At 44.5% G+C, this 18,614-nt stretch overlaps 1 protein-coding gene and 1 pseudogene across 2 annotated transcripts in view; one reads left to right on the top strand and one right to left on the bottom strand.

The window, feature by feature from the left end:
- Positions 1–18,614, top strand: part of stab1 (stabilin 1) — a 263,769-nt gene that overhangs the window by 7,325 nt on the left and 237,830 nt on the right. For both annotated transcript variants that reach the window (XM_070554590.1, XM_070554589.1), the window contains exon 4: positions 8,490–8,575. In XM_070554590.1, the coding sequence (XP_070410691.1) occupies positions 8,490–8,575 (86 nt within the window). The remainder of the gene's footprint in view (positions 1–8,489; positions 8,576–18,614) is intronic.
- On the bottom strand, positions 34–1,256 carry LOC139071708 (uncharacterized; annotated as a pseudogene).

Raw genomic sequence — 18,614 nt, 5'->3', positions numbered from 1 at the left:
ACTAACAAACTCTTAGAAAAAATAGACCTAATGTTCAATAACCCACATTTAATTTCTCTAGTTTTCTGCTCAGTTGAATTTGTTCTAATATTTATGAGATTTCCATGATTTGCTTTATTAAGCCTGATATTTAATCTGTGTGGTTTTGGCCGTGGGCAGGACACTGTCTCTATGGGGTAGTGGGTGGGTAACAGTACAGAAGCTGCAGAGGGGTGGGTTAAACTACGACTCTGCTTCCTGGTCTGGACCCTGGGTAGTCATGGAGGACTAATAAAACTGGCCATGTTCCTAGAAAGAAAAGCTGCTCCATCCAAAGAGGGATGGATGCCGTCTCTCCGCATCAGACCAGGTTTTCCCCAACAAGTTTTCCAGTTATCAATGTAGCCCACGTTGTTTTCAGGACACCACCTAGACAACCAGCGGTTGAAGGACAGCATGCGGCTAAACATGTCATCACTGGTCCGATCAGGCAGGGGGCCAGAGAAAATTACGGAGTCCGACATTGTTCTGGCAAACTTAGCCACCGAAGCAACATTAATTTTAGTGTCTTCCGATTGGCGTCACCGGGTGTCGTTACCGCCAGCGTGAATAACAATCTTACTGTATTTACGCTTATCCTTAGCCAGCAGTTTCAGATAAGATTTAATGTCGCCCGCTCTGGCCCCAGGTAAACATTTAACTATGGTTGCTGGAGTCTCTAATGCCACGTTTCTGACTATGGAGCTGCCAATGATCAGAGACGGCTTGTCAATGGGTGCGTCACTGATCGGGGAAAATCTGTTAGAAACGTGGATGGGTTGGTGGTGTCCCACGGGCTGGGTTCCATGCTTTCTACGTAACGTCACCCAGCCAGCCTGAGGTCCCAGCTGCTCGGGTTCTACTGGAGGACTGCTATGAGGTGGTTCTGATCTAGTTAGCCCTGTGCTAGCTAAGTAGCTATGGCTACCTACTGGCTTTTCAACAGCGCAGATCGGGGCCTCCAATTTCGACACCCTCGCCTCCAAAGCTACAAAAATGCTACATTTATTACACGAACCATTATCACTAAAGGAGGCAGAGGAGTAACTAAACATCTGAAACGGAGAGCAAGAGATAGGAGATGGAGAAGCAGAGACAGAAATAGCCATAGCCGTGTTGAGGCCAAGCTAACTGGATGAGCAACCCGTTCAACACCAAATAAACTGAGTGTCCTTCTCACTCCATATGTGCCCACCTGCACGTTGAGGTCGGCTGACCCTTTGCTGCTGTACACACCGCGGATGAGACTCAAATCGCGGGGGGATCGAGCATTTGTGCATGCTACCCCAAAGCTATGGAACTCATTGCCCATTGGAGTTCGGCAGGCTCCATCTCTGGCGGTTTTTAAATCTCATTTGAAGACCCACTTTTACACTTTGGCTTTTAGACAGTGACTCGTTTTAGTGTTTTATTGTATCATTGTTTTAATTGTGTTCTTAGGATTAATCATGTTTTATCTGCTTTTGATTGAGATTTTTATCCTTTGTTTTAGCTCCTTGTAATGGTTGTGTTTTGTTTTAGCTTGTGCAGCACTTTGGGCAGCTCCCATGCTGCATTTTAAACATGCTATATAAAAAACTATGCTATGCTATAGTTCCCTAAAAGCTAGGTGGAACAACAGAAAATGTGTGTTTTAGAGTGCTTATGTGCTACAATAACTCAGTACAGAGAAATTCAGTCCATTTTAGCGAGCCACAAACACCCAACAGCTACACATAGTGCAGCACTGAAAACAGGAAATTATGCAAAAACGCCATTATCCATTCCATTCTGGTCCTCCTTGATCTGAGTGCAACCTTTGATACAATATTTCATTCCATCCTCCTCCATAGGTTACCCTCCATCAGCATTGCTAACACCCCTCTTAAATGGTTTCGCTCTTACCTATCAGGCCGTACTCAGTTTATCACTCTTAAATCATCCCGCTCACAGCCTTCATCTGTCTCTTCAGGAGTGCCCAAAGGCTACATCCTGGGGCCCCTCCTTTTCAGTATATACACCCTTCCCCTTGGTAATATTTTCCGTAGATTCAATATCCATTTTCACTGCTTTGCGAATGACACCCCGCTCTATCTGTCTAGTAAGACAAACTTCATACTTGCCCCCTTCTCCCTCATCACCTGCCTTCAAGAAATAAAATCCTGGTTAAGTTCAAACTTCTTAAAGTTAAATACTGACAAAGCAGAACTTCTTTTACTGAGTACCAAGAAGACCCTCTCAAAACTTGACAGTCTCTCTGTTATCATTGATATGTAACAGAATGAAATGACTGTTCTTCACCAAAAGTCATTTCCCTCTCTCCTCTGACACAGAACTAGTCTGCATGAGATATGGCCTCAAGGTCTCATGCATTTGCTTATAAACTGCTTCTTTCCAGCTCAAAGAGAAGAATGAAGAATGGACTCTCTCCTTCTAATAAATCAAAGAACTCTATTTTAATAAGCTAATCCAACAAAGTGTTAGTCAATAAAATAGATGTGACTAATCTGTGAAATCAAAATATTAATTACTTTTTTATAATCCTATAGAATATAATGAGTAATATGGCTTTAAATGTTCCACTAGGACTGATCTCACGTAGCGTTAAAAGACATGACACATTGTTTCACTGGTCAAATCAGAATCTGCCAGATCTGACGGAGGCGTGGTTTTGGTGGTGTTTGGTAAATCTGTCAACTTTTAATTCGACCTTAAACCAAAACATTCGAAGTATAAAACTATGCCCACGCCATCTTTAACGCCAGTTCAAAGTGTTCTAGAGAAGTTGTCGGAGTGGCCAATCCGTAACTTTCCTCTTCAGCCAAAAGAACCAACGACAAGCTGGATAAAATCTGTTGCTGTTCCAACTGCTGCAACGATTCCTTTCAGAATGAAAGCTGAACCATCACGACCCAGGTTTGGGTCTCACTAGATGTCAACAAAATTGTCGTGACCCGGGAGTATCTCAAGACGGGGGGTCGGCTCAGTTTCCCCCTCTCACCAGGTCAAGGGTCTGGCTGACATTCTTGTTAGCTCACTATCCTTTCAATCTCAGGTTAATAGCATCACACGGTCATCTTCATAAGATTAACCATCTTTGCCCCACCCTTACCGTCCACTCTTCTTCTGTCCTCGTCCATAGCCTGGTTACATCATGATTCGAGTACTGTACCACTCTTCTTTCAGACCTCCAGCAAAAAGCTCTCTGTGAGCTCCAGCTGGTTCAAAATTCTGCAGCACTTGCCATTACAAAAAATGCTTTTTCTCATCATTTGACCCCATCCTCAAACAGCTCCATTGGTTTCCAGTGTAAATCAGGATTGATTTTTAGATTATCTTGCTGACCTTCAAGGCCATCCATAACCTCCTCCTCCACGTCGTCACCTCGTCCCGTTCACAAACACTCAGGCAGACCAAGGCACCACACCCCACACCAGGTGTGACAGGGCGAGTGTGAAGTGGCTGGGATGAGGATCAGCACCTCCAGATCTGAGACCATAGTTCTCGACTGGAAAAGGGTGGCTTGCCAACTCCGGGTCAGGAGCGAGGTCCTACCTCAAGTGGCGGAGTTTAAGTATCTCGGGGTCTTGTTCACGAGTGAGGGTAGGAGGGATCGGGAGATCGACAGGCGGATTGGTTCGGCGTCTGCAGTGATGCGGACCCTGAGCCGATCTGTCGTAGTGAAGAGGGAGCTGAGCCAGAAAGCCAGGCTCTCGATTTACCGGTCGATCTACGTCCCAATCCTCACCTATGGTCATGAGCTTTGGGTGGTGACCGAAAGAACGAGATCGCGGATACAAGCGGCCAAAATGAGTTTCCTCCGTAGGGTGGCCGGGCTCAGCCTTAGAGATAGGGTGAGGAGCTCGGACATTCGGGAGGGACTCGGAGTAGAACCGCTGCTCCTCCGGATCGAAAGGAGTCAGTTGAGGTGGTTTGGGCATCTGGTCAGGATGCCTCCTGGACGCCTCCCGCGGGAGGTGTTTCGGGTATGTCCTGCCAGCAGGAGGCCCCCGGGTCGACCCAGGACACGTTGGAGAAGTTACATCTCCAATCTGGTCCGGGAACGCCTTGGGGTCCTGCTGGAGGAGCTGATGGAGGTAGCTGCGGAGATGACGGTCTGGAGCTCCCTAGTTGGGATGCTTCCCCCGTGACCCGGACCCGGATAAGCGGAGGAAGACGAAGATGACGACGAGAAAATATCTATGTGCATGCAATTACTTTAACTTGCGCCATGGAGATATGGTGAGTGTGTGAGCTTGTCCCGTCACGTACACTGATTAAATATATGGGTCACTGCGAGAGCACATTTGTTTTCATCCTTATTAATTTAGGCACAGATTAATCAAAACATTTCATTTAACACCTTGTCCATTCATTATCTGGTTCTATTAACCATATTGTTCATTTCATTATATGATTTCATTATAAAAGTTCATCTCTTGCTCTGTGAAGCAAGGAATAGATAAGAGCAGCTCGGTAGGGAGTCCTTGAGGATGGAATATGATGTTAACAATCTAAGTTTAAACACGCACTGTACAGGTGTGCAGATAGGGTGGGGGACGGGGGGGATCTGTCCCCCCCCAGATTCAGATCGACCCCGATTCGTCCCCCGCAACTAAGGCCAGAAAGAAAACAAAATCGGAGGTTAAGCGCTTGAAGCTCCTTTTTCCAATTACATTGAATGCAGCATGACGTAAACAAACACTGACTCCAGAGGCGCCAAAATGGTTGCTGCTAGGATGTAGGAGGAAGCGAAAAAGGCAACGCTTACTGCGTATTTAAAAAAGACCAACCGTGTAAGTAGGCGGGACCGATCTGTCTGTTTATGCGTGTTGGTTCTAGTTTCAGTACGTTGTTGTCATGTTGGGACTTACTCGTTATAAGCGTCAAAGCCTCATTGCTGACTTTAACAAGTCTCATCTACAAATATGATCCCTCATGAAGTTACTACTTCACACCAGAAGATAGTGGAGACGTGGAACCTTCAGGCTGAGCAATGTTTTGGAGTTTTTAGAGCTTGAAAATCGCCTCCCGCCGAGAGGCTCCCAGTCGGGGAGAGGAGGAGACGCGCGCAGCATGAAGAGCGTAAATATTAGATAAAACGTATAATTGCCGGCAGGTCTGGTCTTTGTTGACTGATCACTTTATCTGGTCATGACTGACTCTGATTATGAAGCAGAACATTGACTCTGATGAAGAAATTCACTCATCCAGCCGGGACGATTGACGCTGCTGCAGCATCAGACAGCTGGTGCTGCACGAGAGGTGTGTGGAGTTTACCAGCTCCAGACGTTGGGTTTGATGTTGGTTTAACCTTCTCTGGGACGTGATGGATGTAGAAATGATGGTAAAACACCGCTAACGTGACAGACGTAGCGACAATGTAAAAAAAAAAAGCTGTAGAAAAGAGGCAGATGCCGATGCGTTAGGTGTGGAAGTCAAGTGTGCCACATAATCATAAAAAATAGTAAATCTTAAAATTTTAAAAGAGATTTATGTATTTGTATATAAATTAAAACTTTCCAAATATAATGAAAATTTCTAAACAACGTAAAAAATACGAAGGAGCATCTGTCTGTCAGGCTGAAAAGTTTGGGAACTACTGCTCTAAGTGATGAGTGAATTTTGTTTTTTAAATATATTTTATGTGCAGTTTTTTAGGCTTTTATGTTTCCTGTAAAGATCGGTAGGCTGAAAATCATTTCATGTTTTGCATAAAGCGTGAGGTTTTGGTTCGTAATTGAATGGAAGAATAACAAATGACTGAATTAAATAGTGGGGCGCCTCTGTCAGTGCGCCCCAGGGCAGCTGTGGCTACATCGTAGCTCATCACCATCAGTGTGTGAATGTGTGTGAATGGATGAAGCTTTGGAGTCCTTACTCTGAGAGGCGCTATACAAGTGCGGATCATTTATCATTTATAGTGTTGATCAGGCAGAGCTTTGTTGCACAATGGCTTCAAACATGTATATAAATGTTAGTTTTTATGTAAACCGTTAGATGAAATTACACAAACTGACTGAGCTCTAGTTAAGGCGCTTGCAATTGTGTGTGTGTGTGTGTGTGTGTGTGTGTGTGTGTGTGTGTGTGTGTGTGTGTGTGTGTGTGTGTGTGTGTGCGTGTGTGTGTGTGTGTGTGTGTGTGTGTGTGTGTGTCTGCTCTGTCTTCTCCATCCCCAGTGAGTCGTGGAGGATGGCTGCTTATACTGAGCCAGGATTCTCTGGAGGTTTCTTCCTGTTAAAAGGGAGTTTTCCTCTCCACTGTCGCTGCATGCTTGCTTAGTATGAGGATTGCTGTAAAGTCACTGACACTAGTCAGTGACTTGATGCAATTTGCTGGGTTCCTTATATAGGAAACATTATTTCTGATTGGCTTAATGAACTGACCTGAATTGGAATGTTTATTATGTGAAGTGCCTTGAGACGACTCTTGTCGTGATTTGGCGCTTTATAAATAAACTTGAATTGAATTGAATTGAAGGAAGCTGTGGTTGGGGTGGCAGAGGTTCTGAGCTCAGCGGGGAGCACGTTGGTTCCTCATGCTCAGGGTCACCAACTGCAAGGCAGTGAAGGTCAAGGTTAGGAGGCAAAACAGTGGGTAGTGGTTTTTCAACACCCGCCCCAAGTTCCCCCTTTCCAGGTCGATAAAAGCTTCATGGCGCTTCAAAAGGTCAACGCCAAAGGCATGACACCACGCTCACAGACGTACATGGGGTGTGTCAACCTCATAGAACCAATCGTGAAGTGGAGAGACCTGGATGACAAGATCATGTTACAACGAGTGAAAACACGGACAGTTACTGCACATGAAGTGAGTTCTGGAGGCCGAACTCCTCCTCCACCAGCAAAGCAGAGGTGGTTGAAAATAGAATGGCACATGAGAGTGTAGTCTGAACCAGTGTCCAGAACAGCATTGCAGGGGAGCACCTGTTCCAGTGTCACCGGCACCAGGGGCTTACCTTCTTTCCCATGCCACAAGAGGTGTCCCAAGAACAGTTTGGTGGACTCGACACCAGGGGGCGCCAGACCATTGTCACAGGCGGATGAATTAATCATCAGGACATCAGGAGCAGATTTTGCACCCTGGAAGTCAGAGTCAAGGAGCTTGTTATCTGGTTGCAGGTTTTGTTTCAAATCTGGAGATGAATCAGCAGATGAGAGGGGTAAAACCTGCCCAGGACAGGAAGCTTTCTCAATAGCAAGGACTCTTTTATCCAAAGATAGGACCCTTTCATCCAAATTTAGGAAATTCTTGTTTAAATTGGAAAGCTACTGTTTCCATTAATAATTCATCCCGGTTTGCAGCCATCCTGAGGTTGCCACAAAAACCATAATTTTGTGATAAAATGAATGGAACCTGGATAAAAAGCCTTTGCTGGAAATGCCGGATTAAAACACGTCAGCGGGTGGCGGTACCGGATGGAGGAAGGAACGTGGTCAGAGAGGAAGAGACACGAGTGCATCACTTGGTGTTTCACCGAGCTCTTCAAAATAAAAGAACAAGCGGTTTTGATCAATCTTTAAGTATTATTGGCGAAAACGAGGCAGTTTATGAAGCCAAAAGTGTACCCTGAAGGGATTTTGAGTAGAGACGCAGACTCGCTGCGGCGGATTGTTGATAAAACCCCCGAAGAAGCTTCAGTGGTGTTATCCTCTGTGCTCAACGTTGGCAATGCTATTTAGCCTCGCTTGCTACGTTAGCAGGCCTGGACCGATAAGATCAGGTGTTTAGGCTTAAATTCATTAGGAAAATCAACCTCTTCGACAAACGGCATTCCTTTCACATAGGCTCTCATAATTAATTGTTGGTATAGCGGGAGTTACACAGAAATCACGTCGTGACAGCTCTTCCAAACGATTTGAAAAGTTATTTTAAGCTTAGCAGTGATGGGAATATTGAATGTGCACATCTGAGTCGGTAAAACGACTACAGCTTCAGACTTGATGACTGGAATAAACCAAAAAGGTATATCTCCGGTATTAACTTTGGAATCAAGTCCGGAGCTTTGGCGTCGGAACTGTTATTAACCGCAGGTGATAAACCAGGGTTAGAGTTTTGTTCTGTGCTAACGTCGGACTTTCTCTGAGCCGAGTAACACAAAAACACACAAAAAAACATTTACCTTTCAACAGTAAATAGCCACAAATGCAGCTTCTGCAGACAGACAGACTTGAGTGAAATAGGGGGGGACAGTGCCCTCTGGTGACGGAGAACGAGATTGCCCCATTTCCACCCAGTCACCAATGTTTTTATTAAAAATCAATAATTCAGAAATAACAGGAAGTGTAAAACAATATAAATAAAACTGGCTTAGGCTCGCCAAATATGTAGTGGGATAATATAGGTGCTTTTTAAGCTCAATATACTATACTACATTTGACCAATAAGATGTGAATTTCTATATAAATATGGAGATCCAACCTGACTGGTCTTAAAGGATTTATCAAGTACCTCATCCAGCACTGCTGTTTCTGTTCTTGTTGTACTTTCAGCCTGTCCCAGCTGGTCGGGCAGGACCTGCAACTTCAATGGAGTGTGTTCGGATGGCAACTTGGGTAACGGCACCTGTGTCTGCAACGTGAGTTCCCCTTTACCTGTTATCTGGTGAAGAACATGACTGGTTTGTCAGGTCAACATGGGTAAAATTTGCTTTGAGACATTATTCACAGCTTTATAGTTCTTAAGTATTATCCACCAGGTATCATTCATCAATCACAGATCAATGATTAGGTTTTATTAATCTGTTATCATTAATTAGGTATTAATCAACAATTAATTATTAGGTATTAATTAATAAATAAACATAAACATAATCAGATATTAATAATCAGATATCAGTCAAACACTAACAATCATGTCTTTTAATCAGTTGACAGTAAAAGAAATACTGGGGTTAAAGCAACTGCTTTAGATTTTTCAGTAACATATCATCCAGTTAATTACTGTCATCTTTTGTCATGGCTCACCTGTTCACCACTCAGACATCGGAACCCCAATTCCTTGTCATGACCTTCTATCCTCCTAGATTTAAAAAAAAGAGGGATTTATATAGCGCCTCTCAAGATAAAAATCCCGAGCTGCTTCACAAAAACGTTTGACATTTTTTTGTCGCGGAAAGTGACGTTGCGGACCTTAAAACTCCAGTTTTGTCCGTCCACACGCAGACACCCAAAACGGAGAAAACGCAGATCTTCACTTTGGCTGGAGTTTTTAAAAAGATCCGTTTTCGTGTGGAAGACAGGCCAACCCATAGAAAAATATCTACGTTTCGGCAGATCCCCGGCTACGTGTGGACAGGGCCTGAGAAAAGCACTAGAGACAAAACACAGCCTTGTGGCAGTCCAGTGCTAATGACACTTTTCGTGGATTTGAATCCTCTTAAAAACACTTGTTGTTGTCATGACTCTTAGTTTTCAGCCTTCATTCAGCTCACCTGGTCCCTTCACCAAGCTCCTGACAAGCCCCGTTTCCCTGGCAACCACCATCAACTCCATTCATCTCACCTGTTCCTGTAATCAGCCTTCATCCACTTCACCTGCTCCTGACTCCTCAGCTCATCTCACACACCTGCTTCCCCTGCTATAAAAGATCCATTCAGCTACCCAGTCTCTGCCAGATTATTTACAGCCCTGCCAGTAAACTCTCCAGCGATTCACCCTGCCTGATTTCTGCCTCCGGACCTTGTTTTTTTCTCCTGACCCCTGCCTTGCACGCTGCCTGCCATTTCGACCTTCGCCTGTCCCCGACTCTGTCTCCAGCCTCGCCCTCCTGGTAACTCTGCTGCAAATAAAGACTTTTTTAAATCTATTTTTACTGTGTTTGGCATCTTCACGGGTCTTCCTAGTTCAGCTCATGACAGTTGCGGTCTGTCTTTCAAAAAGTTGTGGATCCATAAAAGCAGCTTTATGTGGAGATTGAGATCTGAAGGCTGTTCCAGCAAAATGCTGGTGTCTACTGTATTAAATGCAGAAGAAAAATCCATGAATAAGATTCTTGTGTATGGCTGTGCAGAGTCCATGTGCTTAGTGACAGCATTTGGAAGTGTGAGACTTGCATCCTCTACACCACGTTTTGCCTTGTAAGCAAATGGGGGATCCAGCTGGTCCGAGATGAATTTTGTCAAGTATCCACCCACTACCCTTTCCATGCACTTGCACAGAACTGATGTAAGGCCACAGGTCTAAAGTCCCCCATTTGTTTTGCATGAGCTTTCTTGGGGATCGGAATTATCACAGATTCTTTCCCTTGCTCTGGAACAGCCAAAGTCCAGAAGGAGCTGGAAGAGTCTGGTGAGTACCCGACCTAGCTGGGTGGAGCATTCTTTCAGATCCCTGCCATGGAGCCCATCAGCGCCAGAGCTCTTGTATGGGTTGATGCAGCGCAGGATGGTGGTGGGCAGGTGGAAAGAGGGTGAACGCCGTTGAAGCGGGCAAAAAAGACGTTCAGCTGTTCTGCCAACGAGATGGAGTCATGGCAGTTGACTTGCGGGATCTCAGGGTCTCTTCCCATCATGATGTTCAGGCCCTGCCATGCCTTACGAGCATTTCCAGATGTGAGTTGGTGCTCCACATTCTGTGTTTGTTTCCTTTTTGCAAGGATGGCTTTCCTCTGAAAGTCTTTCTCCAGCACCCTCACACGCTCATGGTCCCTCTGAAGGAAGGCCCGTTTCTTCTCCACCAGGCACATTTTAAGTTCCTTTGTGATCCACTTTTTGTTGTTTGGGTGTATTTTTATTTGCTTGGTAGTGGTGACTGTTTCTTCGCAAAAGAGAATATATGAGGTCATTACATCTGTCAGCGTGTTCAGATTGTTTCCACTGTCATTAAAAAATACATCCCAATCGGTCATTTCAAAACAGCCCTTTAATGCTTCACTCGAATCCTCATTCCAAACTTGGATATTTTTTGTTACCACTTCCCCTGTCTTCAGTTGTGACCTGTATTTTGGTACTAGTAAGAGTACATTGTGGCCTGATCTACCAAGAGGTGGACGTGACTTTGAGATGTATGCATTTGGGATGCTGCCATAACGCTGGTCTAGTATCTTGCTCCCTCTTGTGGCTGTTGTGACATATTGCCCTAGATTAGGTAAATATGTTATGATGTCACATTTATTAAAGTCTCCCAAAAGAAATACTGGCTGATCTCCGGTTCTGTTGATAGCCCTGTTAAAACTATCTGCTATGGCGTCAGCAGCTAAGTTAAAATCAGGGCCCGGTGCATAGACCAAGATGACAGTGATTTGAGTAAACTCACGTGGGAGGTAGCGTGGTCTAAAAGACACTGTTAAAAGTTTGTAATGTTCACAGTTCTCAGTCTCTATTATTGTGTGGTTGGTTGCCCACCTGCTGTTGACAGCCATGCAGAGGCCGCCCCCAATCGTCTTACTTGTTTTGGTTGCGTCTCTGTCAAGGCGAATGATGTTATATTTTTATGTCATCTGCATAAAAATGGTAGGAAATTCCTTTAAAGGAGCTCAGGATGTGCTGAAGAGGAGTAGATAGAGGAGGGAGAGTAGAGGCCCCAGCACAGAACTTTGTGGGACACCATGGGTAAGGGAGATGGTGGAGGACCTAAACTTGGAGACGGCCACAGAGAAGGAACCTAACCCTAACCCCCGAAAGATAAGAGAAGAACCACTCCAGAGCAGATACTGATAGGCCTACTGTGGCAGTTTGCTAGTTCAGGTAATTTTATTTTATTGTCCTGTCTTACCTGCCATACGTCATTTCCTCTGTGGCGAGCGTGTCTTTAAAAAAGGGGGGCGTGATCTGATCAGGTGTGTCTGATTGCCCCACTGACAGTGAGAAGGAGAGACGCAGACCAGCAAAAAAAGGAGGATTAGTGTTGAAAGAGAATATTTGTGAAAAAACGATAAAACGGAGGAGAGACACCGTCACAGCGGAGATTAAGAGGACGGGATTGCCATTTTGGTGGGACACGCAGCTGTTTTGCCTGGGTTCCACTTCTAAGTCGGGCCTGTCAGACTCTGGTGCTTGCATTCTTCTGCAAGAACCACGAGACCCGTTGGGAAAAAGTCGGGTTCCGAGAATACGAACAATATTGAGTTTGACTGTGAGAGTGCTGCCGAGCACAGAGCGGGTACATTGGTGGGCAGGCGCGTTGCAAGCTTTTCAAAAGTGTGGGGGATGTTGTCTGTGCCTAAAATAATTATGTTATTCATCTTGTTAGTTTAATTTCCGTAATAGGTGTGAATTTTAGACGCGTCACGCACGTCTCCGTTTTAAACATGTTTAAATGTTCAGAATACAAATCCAGGCTCTGTCTCGTTAGATTGGTGTAACTAAAGTTTGTACTGAATGAAACTTTACATGAAACCATGTTGAAAAGAAAAGGATCCGATTAAATCGTTCCCCCTCATTTACAGTCAGAAGTACAGTGCACGTGGCTCTGGGGTTAATCAAGTTTAGTTGTTTCTCTTTGCAACAATCTTCACAAGAAGGCAAAACAGTTAAATGGCAGCTTACAGATATTTCCATTTGACTTTTATTTTGACGGGTAAACTCAAGGATGTTGGTTGTTTTGAAAGAATTACCCCGACACACACTGATGCGCACACAGATGAGCTGACATTTTAATCGTTACACACATCGCAGAGGTAACTAAACCAAGAACTGATTCCCATCAGAACATCAGAGCTTTATACTGGACATGTGTTCAGCACGGCTTGGAGCGCCCACGGTGGACAGTGGGCTGAAGATCTGTAGAGGGGTTTGCAGCGCAGTGCAGAACCACGGTGCATGCGGTAAGATTTCCTCCCAATGAAGCGTTCTGGAAACCCGGTCTCTCTGAGGGATGTGTCACCTGGAAAAATGTTTTCTGATTATGAAACTTTGGCTGAACAGCGCTTGTTCCCGTCTCTAATATGGAGACGCATGACGCATCCAGTCTGAGGCAGAATAGCCTCTTCAGCTCAGAAAGCTCCTGTAGAGACATTTGATCACGCACAAAGTTTATGTGGAGCAGAAGCGGTCGGGCCACGGCAGGTGGAACGTTCCTAGCCTACATGAAGTGTAACTGTTTAATTGTAACATTAATATGTTACTGGACACACTGGTCTGGTTGGTTAGACCAGTGTTTTATGTGGAAAACACACACACACACACACACACACACACACACACACACACACACACACACCAAATGAAATAATGCTGATAGCGTGGACTAGAAGACAGGTGATGGTTTACGTATTTAAATGATGATCAGGCTGCTGTAAAATGTAATCTCCATCCACATCCAGACACAATTATCTATTCTGTCTCTAGTTGCTCTGCTCTTGTCTGGGCTGACGTAGCTGACGGTGCGCGCGGCGCTCCTAGCGGCTGGGATGCACATTTTACGCATTTGGAGAGGTGGGCTGGATGCTTTGTTTTACTGGAAGATGGATTTTTTTTTATTTTTTTCAAAAATGTGGAGATTTTGCCCCATGAATAACCGTAAAAACTACTAGAGTGCATGTACCCTTATGAAAGAGTCCTACGTTGAGAGGTAAATATTAGAAGTGCAGGTGATGCATTCTGGTGCCTGTAAATGAAAAATGAATGAAAATTAGATTGTGAGTTTTTACTTCATATTTTAGAAATAAAGTGATGGGGAACACATTTATGATGTCTTTTTAAACTAAATTTTCTAGCGCGACCTGCCTGCGTCACTTAAGCCACTGCTTATCAAGGCCTGTCCAAAATGACCGTGGCCCACCCAAAAATGAAAACCTGGCGCCGCGCCTGTTATAAACCTGCAAATTGTTGTTCTTCACTTTATCAAACTCAGACTTTGTACAGCTAATGTCAAGATGTAAAATTATGAATTCAGTCGAGCTCTTCCCTCCCTCCCTCTCCTGTTTCTCCTTAAACTCGACAAATGATTTAGGGTTTAAGGAGAAACAGGAGAGGGAGGGGAAGAAGGAAATGAGGCAGAGTGAGTGCGATGTAGAGAAACCAGACTGGTGTGGAGGTGAGCAAAACAGCTGGAAAAGTGTGGGTGTTGAATCCCCCACATCCCCCACGTTGGTGGCTTCCCCATCGCTGACACAAATGAATGGTTAGTGAGGAGGACCCATAAGCCGCTACGTTGTATGTTGTTGGGTGTGTGAAGTGAGTTGATGGTCGGGTAATTTCTGATTTGAGTTCTCCTTTGGAGAAGAAGGGTGTAGACTATTCTATGTTGCATCCTTTGTAGGGATTTTGTGTACAGGTCCTTCTCAAAAAATTAGCATATTGTGATAAACCACCAAATGGTTCCCGAGCGCGGCTGTCTGCAGCTCGCCGCTCCCCTAGGGGATGGGTCAAATGCGGAGAACAAATTTCGCACACACACCTGTGTGTGTGACAACTAATGGGACTTTAACTTTAAAGTTCATTATTTTCTGTAATCTGCTGATAAACATTAGACTTTCATATATATTAGATTCATTACACACAACCGAAGTAGTTCAAGCCTTTTATTGTTTCTAATATTGATGATTTTGGCGTACAGCAGGAGAGTTGGCAGGCCAATTGAGCACAGTAATACCATGGTCAGTAAACCCTTTAGCAGTGGTGTTGGCACTGTGAGCAGGCGCCAGGTCGTGCTGAAAAATGAAATCTTCATCTCCATAAAGCTTTTCAGCAGATGGAAGCATGAAGTGCTCCAAAATCTCCTGATAGCTAGCTGCATTGACCCTGCCCTTGATAAAACACAGTGGACCAACACCAGCAGCTGACATGGCACCCCAGACCATCACTGACTGTGGGTACTTGACACTGGACTTCAGGCATGTTGGCATTTCCCTCTGCCCAGTCTTCCTCCAGACTCTGGCATCTTGATTTCTGAATGACGTGCAAAATTTGCTTTCATCTGAAAAAAGTACTTTGGACCACTGAGCAACAGTCCAGTGCTGCTTCTCTGTAGTCCAGGTCAGGCGCTTCTGCCGCTGTTTCTGGTTCAAAAGTGGCTTGACCTGGGGAATGCGGCACTTGTAGCCCATTTCCTGCACACGGCTGTACACGGTGGCTCTGGATGTTTCTACTCCAGACTCAGTCCACTGCTTCCGCAGGTCCCCCAAGGTCTGGAATCGGTCCTTCTCCACAATCTTCCTCAGGGTCCGGTCACCTCTTCTGGTTGTGCAGCACTTTCTGCCACACTTTTTCCTTCCCACAGACGTCCCACTGAGGTGCCTTGATACAGCACTCTGGGAACAGCCTATTAGTTCAGAAATTTCTTTCTGAGTCTTACCCTCTTGCTTGAGGGTGTCAATGATGGCCTTCTGGACAGCAGTCAGGTCGGCAGTCTTACCCATGGTTGCTGTTTTGAGTAATGAACCAGGCTGGGAGTTTTTAAAAGCCTCAGGAATCTTTTGCAGGTGTTTAGAGTTAATTAGTTGATTCAGATGATTAGGTTAATAGCTCGTTTAGAGAAACTTTTCATGATATGCTAATTTTTTGAGATAGGAATTTTGGGTTTTCATGAGCTGGATGCCAACAGTATATACAGTACTGTAAAAAAAGAACAATTTACAGTTACATTTTCCAACAGAATGGCTAGAATAACTACTGGGGATGAACACCAACGCCTGTTCACCTAACAGCAGGAACTTGTCATTGTGAACCTAGTCAGAGCAAACAATGCAATCTGTCTCCACCAGCCACTGCAACAAATACCTGAAGATTTAAGAGGGGTACAATTGAAGAGGGGTATTAAACTTAAAAAACAGAGTTCGTACAACAAAGAGGAGTATGTGTACAACAATATGTGGGTGGGTGGATTTATGGAACAATTTGAGTGACGATTTGAAAAAATGTGTAAAGATAAATCAATTTAAGAAGAGTGACAAAAATATCTATTGAATAATTATATTGATGAGCTGGGTTAAATGGATAGGGTAGGAATGTACGAGTTTGACTTCTAACCACTCCTTTTCTGTCTTTATTAGTTGATTGCTTTTGTGTTGAGTTGTGTTGTGTTGTATTATGTTTTTATGTTAGTTCGGAATAAAGTATAAATCAATCAATCAATGAAAGATAGGCAGGTGTTCAACAACATAAATCGAGTAAGCATTACCACTATCAGATGCATCTTGGTAAAACACAACATAAATATGAAGCAACTGTACAGGGTCCTATTTGAGAGGAAGTGTCAGGGTCGAAGAACTTCAGCATAAATGGATATGGTTAAAATCTGTTATTAGCCCAGATCTGGACAAGTGGGGGAGTAGAGGGAGGTGGAGTGTACAGTCGGTAAAGACGGCTCTCCCTTGCCCTGACTCCAACATGCCTCCATCTAAATAGAATAGATTATCCAGAGTTATCTCTGTAGTTATGCTGCTATAGGCTTAGACTGCTGGAGGATACACTGACCACTTTCCACACTCTAGTACTTTCTTCTACAATCTGCTCTTTAACTGTATTACTTTCTCCAATTTCAGCTGTTAACTTTATTTTCTCTCTAAGTGTTTTTCTCCCCAGAAGAAGCTACAACGATGTTCTGCTGAGCTGTGGTGGCCTCATGGAGGGGGCCATCGTCTAGCACACTGCTGCTAACCACTTAAACATTCTCCCTCTCCTGATAATAACTTTTTGCTTTCCTTGACATTGAATGTGCTACTACTAGTTTACCCGTTTAATTATAGATCCACTAGGATAAATACAATAAAGTTTATCTCTCGCTAAACAGAATATTTACTAAGAAATCACAATGTAACCATGGAAACACCACTTGCTATACACTAATCTAAAGGATTATTAGGAACACCATACTAATACGGTGTTTGACCCACTTTGGCCTTCAGAACTGCCTTAATTCTACATGGTGTTGATTCAACAAGGTGCTGAAAGCATCTTTAGAAATGTTGGCCCATGTTGATAGGACAGCATCTTGCAGTTGATGGAGATGTGTGGGATGCACATCCAGGGCACGAAGCTCCCGTTCCACCACATCCCACAGATGCTGTATCGGGTTGAGATCTGGTGACTGTGGGGGCCGTTGTAGTACAGAGAACTCATTGGCATGTTCAAGAAACCAATCTGAAATGATTGGAGGTTTAATACATGGTGCATTATCCTGCTGGAAGTATAGCATCAGAGGATGGGTACATGGTGGTCCTTGACGTGGCATTTAAACAATGCCCAATTGACACTAAGGGGCCTAAAGTGTGCCAAGAACCCCCCCCCCCCCCCCAATCCTACACCATTGCACCACCACCACCAGCCTGCACAGTGATAACAAGGCATCATGGATCCATGTTCTCATTCTGTTTATGCCAAATTCTGATTCTACCATTTGAATGTCTCATCAGAAATCCAGACTCATCAGAGTCCAACTGTCCAATTTTGGTGAGCTGGTGCAAACTGTAGCGTATTTTTCCTACTTGTAGTGGAGATGAGTGGTACCCGGTGGGGTCTTCTGCTGTTGTAGCCCATCCGCCTCAAGGTTGTGCGTGTTGTGGCTTCACAAATGCTTTGCTGCGTTCCTCGGTTGTAACGAGGGTTAGGCTCTTCTATCAGCTTGGATCAGTCGGCCCGTTCTCCTCTGACCTCTAGCATCAACAAGGCATTTTGGCCCACAGGACTGCTGCATACTGGATGTTTTGCCCTTTTCACACCATTCTTTGTAAACCCTAGAAATGGTTGTGGGTGAAAATCCCAGTAACTGAGCAGATTGTGAACTATTCAGACCGGCCCATCTGGCACCAACAACCATGCCACGCTCAAAATAGCTTAAATCACCTTTGTTTCCCATTCTGACCTTCAGTTTGGAGTTCAGGAGATGGTCTTGACCAGGACCACACCCCTAAATGCATTGAAGCTGCTGCCATGTGATTGGTTGATGAGATAATTGTCTTAAGAAGAAGTTGAACAGGTGTTCCTGATAATCCTGATAATGTTGTGTGTGTGTGTGTGTGTGTGTGTGTGTGTGTGTGTGTGTGTGTGTGTGTGTGTGTGTGTGTGTGTGTGTGTGTGTGTGTGTGTGTGTGTGTGTTGGATGGCTGCTTATACTGAGCCAGGATTCTCTGGAGGTTTCTTCCTGTTAAAAGGGAGGTTTTCTCTCCACTGTCGCTGCATGCTTGCTTAGTATGAGGAGTGCTGTAAAGACTCTGACACTAGTCAGTGACTCGATGCAACCTGCTGGGTTCCTTATATAGGAAACTTTGTACTGATTGGCTCAATGAACTGACCTGTGTTGGAATGTTTACTGTGTGAAGGTCCTTGAGACGACTGGTTGTGATTTGGCGCTTTATAAATAAACTTGAATTGAATCTGTACAGGTGAGAGTCCTTCACATTTACAATACAGAATGGGTGCCGTCCAGTAACAGCTGGATCAGTACCACATAGATATATTCAGAAAGCTACACAGGTGTGGTGGGCAGTTCTGTATGTGTAGTAGTATAGTTGTGTGCTTTGAGTAATGCCATCTACAATATGCTTGTGATGTTGATGAGATCCTGTGGCCAGACCCACAAACGGCAGGATCCATGAGACCACTCGCGCAATTGTTTTATTCTGTGTTTACATTAGTGCATTGTTTGTTTTATTGTTACCTCCCACTGTCCCCATGGTAACCCCACCAGGAAAGTTGACCACTGAGCAGAGTTGACGGTTTATCCCTTGAGGTCCAC

This window comes from Nothobranchius furzeri, chromosome 9 (assembly GCF_043380555.1).
Source record: "Nothobranchius furzeri strain GRZ-AD chromosome 9, NfurGRZ-RIMD1, whole genome shotgun sequence".
Classification (NCBI taxonomy): domain Eukaryota; kingdom Metazoa; phylum Chordata; class Actinopteri; order Cyprinodontiformes; family Nothobranchiidae; genus Nothobranchius; species Nothobranchius furzeri.
Note: the sequence above shows the minus strand (reverse complement) of the source record. Positions and strands in the feature narration are given on the sequence as shown.